The 9,741-nt window shown below is 41.4% G+C and overlaps 1 protein-coding gene across 4 annotated transcripts in view; it reads left to right on the plus strand.

Moving 5' to 3' along the window:
- The window catches only part of SUSD6 (sushi domain containing 6), a 96,258-nt gene extending 89,089 nt beyond the window's left edge, over positions 1-7,169 (plus strand). For all 4 annotated transcript variants that reach the window (XM_061611147.1, XM_061611148.1, XM_061611145.1 and 1 more), the window contains one exon: positions 800-7,169. In XM_061611147.1, coding sequence (XP_061467131.1) covers positions 800-825 — 26 coding nt within the window. In that variant the 3' untranslated portion in view covers positions 826-7,169. The remainder of the gene's footprint in view (positions 1-799) is intronic.
- The last annotated feature ends 2,572 nt before the right edge of the window (positions 7,170-9,741 follow it).

Here is a 9,741-nt window from a genome sequence, read left to right on the forward strand (position 1 = left end):
CACACACAATGTACAATCCCTAACAACATTCTGGAATAGGGTAGTCCACTAATGGATTGAGTAATGGTGTTACTACTAGTATGGATCTACAATGGTGGGGAGTCAGTGGTCATAAAAACTGACAAAGGCACAATTGTACCACAAATTCCAGAGCTTCTAGTTTTCCCTTTATAAGTAGAGAGAAGTGTGTCATAGTCCTTAACCTTCTAAACCTAGTGTCCACTAAATAATTTTGTAAGAGACCCAAATAAAATAGTCCTCATTTGAAACAAGTCAAAACAAATATATGTTCTTATCTTGTAATCAGACTAAAATGCAACAAATTAGTAAAGCGTTGTCAATGTGGGTAATTTGTTCCAACGGTTGAACTTGGGTTCATATTTTAATGTAGATGGCAAAAAGTTCAGAATCTTGAATGGGGAGGAATGTTGATAATTTGTAGTATGATTATTTTGCAATTGTTTGCTAGCCCGCTGAAAAAAGCAGCTTAGTACTGCATAGTCTGGCTACAAAAGGATCTGTGTTAGTCTCTTGTCCCAAGAAAATCCTCAGTAGGTCAGAGACTTTAGGGCTTTGCTAGGGGAAAGTCCTTGCAAAAACATGACTGATGAAGGTTTTAAAGAGTGTTTCACTTTTATAGAAGCTTGACTTGGTCAAAAAAGAATTTGATAAATGGAAAGGGCTTTGTGGACAGTCCAGATATACATCAAGGCTGTGATGTGTGGCATTTAGAACATGAAAAGTGAACATGAAAGGTTTGTTTAACTTGTCTTTTTTCTATTCCTCTCTCCCAACCCAGATATTCCATTGCTGAAAGAAGCATGAGGCTTGCTGCATTTGTCTAGCCTTTTCTCTCCATTTTCCTTCCTGTGGGATGATGAACTCCGTGCAGACTTTCCCCATCCTTGTGCACTGTGCCCCAAATACCTCCAAACATACATCCTTTAGCTGAAGATCCAAAGGATGCTGCCAGGATACCTCCTCGATGCATCAGTGGGGTGTACAGGGTGTCAGCCGTCCCCCCTCCCATTCAATCTGCATTAAGGGTGGGGGCTTCAGTGATGTTAATGGACTTATGCTTCTCCTACCTCTCCCCTTCCCCAGCAAGATGTTTGAGTGTGGTCTCTGGACAGCTGCTATTTACTTGTGCCTTGCTCCTTCTCACACTGGCTTGTTGCAGCTTCTCATGGGCCTTACGAGCTTCTGGATTACTGCTCAGAAAGCAGGGCCAAAAAACAGTTTGCTTTGCTGGGTGCAGATAGTTTCCTTCCATTTATTCACTGTCTTATGAAGGCAAGTCAGTACTCCGGTGGATGTGCCGTGAGGAGGAGTGGGGTGGGAGTCTGGTAGGAGTGACATACACATACGGCAGCTCTCAAATGTTTTCAACATCATATACATGTAGCTGCACTTGAACTTATTAGGCAATGTTGATTGTGTTAAAGGAAATTGTGACTTTTTTTAAAAAAAATCCTTAATGGCAAGCTTAGGCTGTTACTTGCTTTTTTGTTTGTTTCCCTTTGTGGGATGAAGTGTCTGTACCTCTGCAAGCTTCCATTTAAAAAAAAATCTTTCTTCCTCCATTTTTGTTCATCAATGACATTTCTCTAAACTTGGTGTGGGCTGAAGTCTAGGATTCTCGTGAGACAAACAGCTTTAAACAATTCACTTAGTCCATGGCCAGTTTAAAAGCACTTGCATTGGCAAGTGCACATGGAGAATGACTACCCTCTTCCTAGAGGAGCCAGCCTGTCAGCTATGGCTGTACCATTGTTGATCCAAAGCCTTTTATCTTGCCATGTGCTGAGCTCATTAACTTTGGAATGGCTGTAGGATGTCAGGATGCCTGTGTGCATTGTGCTGCTTCTTGAGTAGGGTTCATCACCCCAGTCATGCCTTTGCTTTGATCCACTTTAATAAGAGAGCAATTATGGCACCACCACTTTATTTTTGTTGCTGTTGTTGGGTCCCATCCTTGTGAAAGCAATGCCAAGGCTTTTAGTATTTAGCCTGCATTTCTTTTGTCTTCCTCTTGTGAAGAAACTAGCCATTAGAAAATTGATCACCATTAGCAAGTGTCTAGGTTATTGAAACTGGCATGCCCAATTTGCCTTGAATGAATTACAGTAATAGTCTGCCTTAAAAAATGGAAAGGAAAGAGCCATGCTGCTGTCTTATCCTCATTGAAGATCCCTCCCTCCTGCTTTTTCCTCCCCATACCTCCAATTGCACACAGCTTCCACTAGGAAGCTTCTTTCTATGCAGGGAATATGTTTGCTTACCTCCTGCAGCTCTGATATAAATATACTTTTTGCTCTTGTTTATTGAGCCCTCTGTGGTCAAAGCAATGCAGTTTCTTGATGGCATTATGGACGTACAAATTTTGAGGCTAATCTGGAATAGAGCCTGCCTAAATTGAAAAGTTCTGTAACCTTTCCCAAAGTTTCTTACAACAAAGGCAGGATAGCCTACCGTTCTCATACTTGCCCCAGTCTTAAAGTCAGGGTGATCAAAATATGGGAAAACATGAAGGGCATGTCCGCATAAAAGCACAGCGTGCTTTAATATAGGGAAGCATTTCTAAAAAATGGAAGTGGTAGAGGTCAGCACTGTTTTCTGCCTCATAACAATGCATTGATTGGCAGAAGGGGGGCAGCTGTGGCAATCTGGAGCTGTCAGCACTTTGCCTTTTCCCCTGACTTGCAAGCATCAAAATCTGAATGGAGGACAGTGTTTGTTTCCCTGGGCAACTACGCATGTCCTCTGGTTTCAGATAGGCATTGCATTCCATACAAAAGCACACAATTTGGTACTGACTTAAGCATTCAGATAACAGGTTGCAATTTTAATTCTCAGTAAGGTACCTGTTTAGCTACTTTGTGAAAATTGCCTTGCAGATCTGTGGGTGATGTGTCTGAGTGAAATCATCTTTCAACTTTTCATCATCTATCTATTTGTATGTTGCTTTTTCACAAGATTGTGATCAGAGTAGCTTACAACATATCAAGCTAGCAACAACAATTAAAAGAACATAAAAACTAAAATTGTAATGACAATAAGAAAACATCATTTAACAGTCTGTCTGTACAACACTGTATAAAACAGCACACAAACACAAACTAATTTAATTTAAATTAACAGCTTAAAACTGAGCAAAAGAGACAATAAAGCCTCAGGACTTCAGGGTTCTGCACAACTCTTTATATCTCATCCTGATTGGCAGAAGCAGACTAAATTTCACAGAGTAAGCCAATAGATGCCAGTCTCCTGCTTTAAATAATGTATACAGGCCACAGAAATTTGGATTGCTTTGATGCCTGAATACACATATGGCCCTAACCTTGGGATATCCTGGCTTTCTTTGAGACCCCCAGTTATAGAACAGGCTCTCGCCTAGTTCAGAGGGTGCTCTTTTTAATGTAGTGCCTAGATCAGCCTTTGACCTGGTGCCCTCAGATGTTTAAGGCTACAGTTCCCATCAGCACCACCCCAGATAGCCGGGTTGGCTGGTGCTGATGGGAGTTGTAGTTCAAAAGATCTGGGCACCAGGTTCCTCTGTTCTTTATACATGAACACACACACACTTCTCTGCCTGATATATTTGGGGACTGATCACCCCAGGGGTTATACCAGCAATTAGGAAGCACAATTCATGCAGAAAATTTTAGCTGTGGCTATGTCTGTCACCTTGGGACACAGCAACAGTACTAGTGCTAAATGTTTTGGACAGTATGGAAGTGTGCTGAAATTTTAGGTGGCACCTAGCCCAAAGAACTGGTCTCTTTTTTATTTATATAAAAAGATGGGATGAAGTAATAACACAATTTCTGTCCCTCATTCACCTGTGGATGGTTCATAAATCTTTGTGCTTTATTATTTTTAAAGTGCTAACCAACTTTAGCTTTGTGCAGGTATTTGAAGAATCACTTAATTTCAACTTGAGTCCTAACTCTGGAATGGCTATATCACCTGTGTAATCTAAATGAGGAGACACTATAGAACTTTATGGTTGTGTCTTGTGCATTTGGGAAACAAACAGAGGAGTTCTCCTCTTCAATAAAACTAGAATTTTGAGGAATAGAAATACAAACATTATGCACTTCAGGCTATGAATGAAGGTTTCTTCCTTTTATTTTCTTAAGATTTTATATTCTCAAGTTCTTAAATACAAATTCATGGAAGGCAATAATAGCAATAGCTATTGTGTGTAATGATTGGGGCATCTGTTCTAATGCTTAGAGGGGAAATGAAGACAGTCTTCTGTTTTTAAAAAATGTGTCAAAAAGGTTATTCAGTTGAAACAACCACAGGCCCAACACTGTGTGGCTGTCAGGTGCCTAATAATTCAACTAATTCAACTACCTTCTTCCAGTCTTATATGCAGAAAGCCAGATGCTGCAAGGGCACACTTTGTGCCTCGAAAGAATAAAACCCATCAAGGTTGTGTTTGCCTGCTTTTGAAAAATATAGGCCTTCTCTGGAATTTGATTGTGCAGGCTGACCTTGCCCTTTAAATGCTGGAACGTAACCCTTTTGTTTAATGAGTGGTTCCCATGCATGTCACCCTCTATTTATTTAGAATATTGGTTGATCGTATGAAGCTGCCTAACTCAGTATATGCGAGCTCAGAAGTGTCTGCTGTAACTGGCAGAGGTGTTTCCTAGCTCTAGTACATGCAGGTGTGTTTATGAAAATCTGAGAAATTGAACATGAGACCTCCTGCATACAGTATATACTCTTATTGAGCAATGGCGCTTCTTTTATTCTCCCACACACCTTATGCTAAAAGTAAGATTACATTTGTTTAACTGAAATGCAGCACTTCTTCGGTGATTAGATGCACAGTGGTAAGCTACCTCTTGGTAAAGAATTGCCCTTACGTATTCTGTTTTTCTTTTGTGTATTACCAGTGTAGCAAGTGTCTCCTAAAACATTTAAGTACTTCCAGAGAGGGCAGGAGGTAAGAGAATCTCTTTGAGGTATGACGATGCCCAGTAACCACTGATGACCCAAATGCCTGGCATTTGCAGGAAGCCTGGGTGTCCTTGCTATGGTGTCACTCCCCTTGCAGGAAAATCTGAAACTTGAGAGGCCATGTAAATTGGAGCAAATAGATTACTACATTGCTCTTTTATGCTGCAATCCTATAAACATTTACCTCGGAGTAATTCCCACTGAACCCAGTGGGGCTTACTTCTAAGTAGATATGTGTAGGATTGTACTATCAGGTCTCTCAAGTCCTTAGCTTTGAAACTTACTTTCATATAAAGTGAGAACAAGGAGGTGAAGGAAGAGGTTCATTTGAGGACAAGTTTGTTTTGTTTTTCATTTTTACAGTTAATGCATTTTAATGACATGAATACAGTAGGTTTTAATGCACCCTAAAGATTGGAAAAAATATATAGGACAGTGAATGTAAGGGAACTGAAGGTAGTTTGACCCTCAGGTGCAGGCTGCCTATGCTAAACTCCTTTCTAGGTCCATTTCCCACAGTGGAGCTTTTTGTATGATAGTTCTTTGCAGCATTTTTAGGCATGTGGCCCAGTTCCGAATGGAGATTAAAAAGGCTTCACTGTACAGTCTATGCTTAATCTTTACTACTTTCTTAGTGAGATATTTTTTGGGGATATCATAGTGGCTGCCAGGGAATTTTGCCATGAGGATCCATACTCATGTAAGGTGTACCAAATACAAGAGTAAATACCACAATAGTTAACTACTGTGGTGCATAGAAACAGCATTTCCAAAATCAAAGATGCTTGTGTTACCTGCACTAGAGAAAAAGCACATGTATAACTGATGGTGATATTATACTTAATCCTTGTGAGAAAGAGTGTACCAACCTTTGCCAGCCTGGTGCCCTCCAGATGTTTTGGACTGCAGCTCCCATCAACCCCAGCTGGCTGGGATCTGCTGGGAGTTGTAGTTCAAAACATCTAGAGGGCACCAGTTTGGCAAAAGCTGGTCTATGGAAAAGGCACTGATTGTAGTCTTACTACTGTGCTTTCAGACAGGATAATCGGTCTTTCTGAAACAGATCTCTTCCACTGGATACATAATATTACAACCCTATCATAGTTTCCAGATACAGTGCACCAATAAAGCATTTACACATTGTTCAGAAATATTGAAAATTGACCATGAGTTAAGATAACTCACACTTTACATGTCTATGTGGTGACCACTGTGTAGTGCCTGTAAACACTGATAACATGCTGGTGACGTGCGTTTCCTTCGCGCTTTATTCCTGGAAGGGGGAAACCTGTGGTCATCCCTGATCTTTATCCATGCTGGCTGGGGCTGAGTTTCCCACCCTGCTTTACAGTATACACTTCATCTACAACACGTACACACAGCAGTTACGACTCCCATGTTAAAATGTGAATCAGTCCTTTGTTTCACTCTACTACCATTTTTATAGTAGCATAGTGTGTACATAGACACAACGGTGGAGTATGCTTTTTTTTGGTAAGAAACCTTTCATTGGCTTGATTCATATTAGGTGGTGTTATGCTATGAATCTCTCTTTTTTTTATGCCTCAGTCCTAGGATTGTTTTCTAGATTTTTAATTGCTTTTGGAGTTGACCACCTCTGTCACTTTATTAAGATTTTAATGCTTGCACCAGAGGAGATGTCTGTTCAATGATGAACATTTCTGTATTTATGTATATTTTGAGATACTGGCTTCTGCTGAGAATGGTTGTCCATTTCTACTGGAAATATCACTGTTGCATTTGCTTTTACATGGAAGCTCACACAGTTCAGACCAAATGTCCTGTCAGAACAAATGGTTGCACACGTTGTTACCCAGTGGGCAGGCTGCAGGTAGTTGGAGATGCAAACACACAGGGAGAACCTGGTTGCCTTCAGTGGGTCTTGTTTGTCCTTCAGTGGGTTTTATTTGTTTGTAATCTGAGTTGCACCACTATGAAATTATTTGCAGAATGGTACTCGTATATATGTGGGATTTAAAAATACCATAATTAATGCTGTGCAGGATGTCAATCAATTTTTATTTTGCTTTATTTTATATTTTTTTTCTGATATCCTGTACACTGCAGTGGGTGTGAAGATAGTATTTTAATATTTGTACAAAGTTTAATTTAATTTCAATTGTTCTATGTATATAACTGCATTTCTAAATTAAAAAAGAATCTTTTGAAGTGAATTGTTTGGGTTTTCTGTCTGTTGGAATACAAGAAGTATTTTGATGTGATCCTGTTCCCTTCCTGAAACCATGCAGCTGAATAATGGCCATTGTATCAAATTCATAGAACAGAAAGCCCATCAATTTGGAAAGCGAAATCCAACAATGTTTGCTCCTACTGAAGACTGAACAGTCAAGGAAGCCACTAGGTCCTTGTCCTGGCAACCCCCCAGACTCACCGTTAGCAGTCTGCTGCTGGCTTCCCGTTTTATTTTAACTTAAGGTGCAATCAAAAGTCCTCGCTGCCACCAGTGCTCTAGAGAACAATGTAGCCACCACTGCATCTCTACCTCTGTTCATTCTCTGCAGCTGCAGCAGAAGTGGGGAACAATAACAATAGGACTCAGTTGTCAAACTGGTGCAGGATTGGATCTGCACTGGGTTTGATGCTGTCACTCAACAGGTGTGAGACCAGCTCAAGATCCAGCAAATGCAAGGCTCACTTGCCCCACCCCCACCAGGATGCCCCATTTCTGGACTTACCACTTGCTCTCAGCGGCAAGGAAGTTGCCAGTGGGCCACCCCTCTGCATGTACAGCAGCCAGCTCAGCTGTCATGGCCCCGTCAGAGGACTCCTCAGATGAGGACGACTCGGGAGTAACAGCAGCAGACCCATGAGCAGCAGGAGACACGGAGGAGCCTCCTGAGAATCCAGCTCCTTCTGCCCCTCAGCTGCAGAGCACCCCAGGGACAGCAGAGGCCCTGCAGCCAGACACAGACAGTGAACAGGATACTCCCCCCTCACCTGCAGAACGTAGACAGCAGAAGGTCAGGCAGAAGAGAGGCAGGCCTGTCTCCTTAAGGCCCAAACGCTGAGGGCTCACACCTGCTGTCCATCCTGCTCTTTATAAGGCACACCTTGGCTGCAGCTTATTGCTGACTGCAACGTCAGGCATGGCTTTGTGTAGACCTAGTTTCCCTGCAGCATCTCTTTGACTGACCTCCTTGGCAATTGATCCCGGACCTCCACTGACCTCGCTTCTGGACTTCTGACTCGGCAAGTACGCTTCGGATAGGCCTGGCAAATTTACAACCCGACTGCTGGCTAAGGACTTCCCTTCCCTGCCAAAGACCCAGGAATTTCCAGCCCCCCCTGACACTGCTGCTGCAGTGTAGAGCTGACATCAGCCAGCAGAGCTGTACAGAAGGACATTTCTACTCAAAAGACAAATGCCACACTTCCCCAATATAAGGAAGGTTTGGATTGCTCTGTTACTCAGGATCTTTTGTGTACTAAAACAAAAGTTTGTATGGATAAGCAATTTTAAATGGCCAACATGGCACATACAAACATGGGATCTGTTGTACTGCCTGCCTGCATCTTTTCTTCACTATCTTTTAATCTTTTTCAAAGTCATTTAAGTCCCCTCTAATCCCTCACCTCCATACAAGTTAAAGAATGGAGATATGATGACTTTCAAAAAAAGAATTAATGCAAGATTTAGAGGGTATAGGATGCATACAACTTGATGTTTGGTATCCTTGGCCCGCCATTTAAAATGGTGTGGAACCTAACACTCCTTAGGTTAGAATACTAGCGGGTGTTATTCCACATGATCATGGAGTTTGGAAGCAGGCCCGGAATGATAGGTCAAATCTGGTGTGTCTTCTCTGCATTCCTACTTGGTAGGAGTCAGAATCAACAACAAACATCTGCTTTGGAAAAGAGAAGATTAAATGCTTCAGAAGCTATCGGATTTGGCTGGGGTCTGAATCTCAATTCAGAAAAATATTTTTTATGCCTTTCCAATTTACTTATGGGGAAACTTTTTTTGCTTTCAACAGAATTGGATGAAATGTGCTGGTACATTAAGTCCTGATTGGATAACATCTACAAAATTACAAATAAGGCAAGGGTTCTTTGACATTTGGATTCCCCCCCCCCCAAAAAGGAACAATCTAACTTTTTTACTTTTTGGCAGAATTGGATGACATATGCAGGCATGGGTAGACCTTTTTGAGGGGACAAATCCTGCCAAATTTCAGAAGGATAGCTGCAGTGATTTTCCTATAAGGGCAACCTTTATATTTTGGGGTGATTAAAAAAAACCCTTTTCCCCACTTGCTTTGTGGGCAATTTATATGAAAATGCCCTACATGAGAAAGGTGTCTCTAGGTAACAAACTTGCCAAATTACAGACAAATTGGTCCAGGGCTTTTTGTACTGAGCCCCTTTTAAAGTTGATTGGGAGGAGAGAACTAAAAGGGGTTCATAATAATTTTATTATGATGAATGAAAAAAACAATCAGGTGCAGGCTTGTGTTCTGCTCAGTTGGCATCAAACGTCACAGGACCTGACTGCAAAGCTGATATGATGGGAGTGGATGTGTGGGCCTTTGTGAGAGAGGCAGATGACTTGAATATCCAACATTTTCCAAGAAAGCATAATTCGCAAACAACACAAAACAGTCAATAGCAAGGTGATATATTACTCCATTGTCCCTTCTCCAAAGCTCTGTGGCTTCACAATCCAGCTAAAACCATTTCCTCTTAGACCATGGCATTTTCCTTATTATGGCAAGTTTGAGGAGA

Source organism: Rhineura floridana, chromosome 2, assembly GCF_030035675.1.
Source record: "Rhineura floridana isolate rRhiFlo1 chromosome 2, rRhiFlo1.hap2, whole genome shotgun sequence".
In the NCBI taxonomy this organism is placed as follows: Eukaryota; Metazoa; Chordata; class Lepidosauria; order Squamata; family Rhineuridae; genus Rhineura; species Rhineura floridana.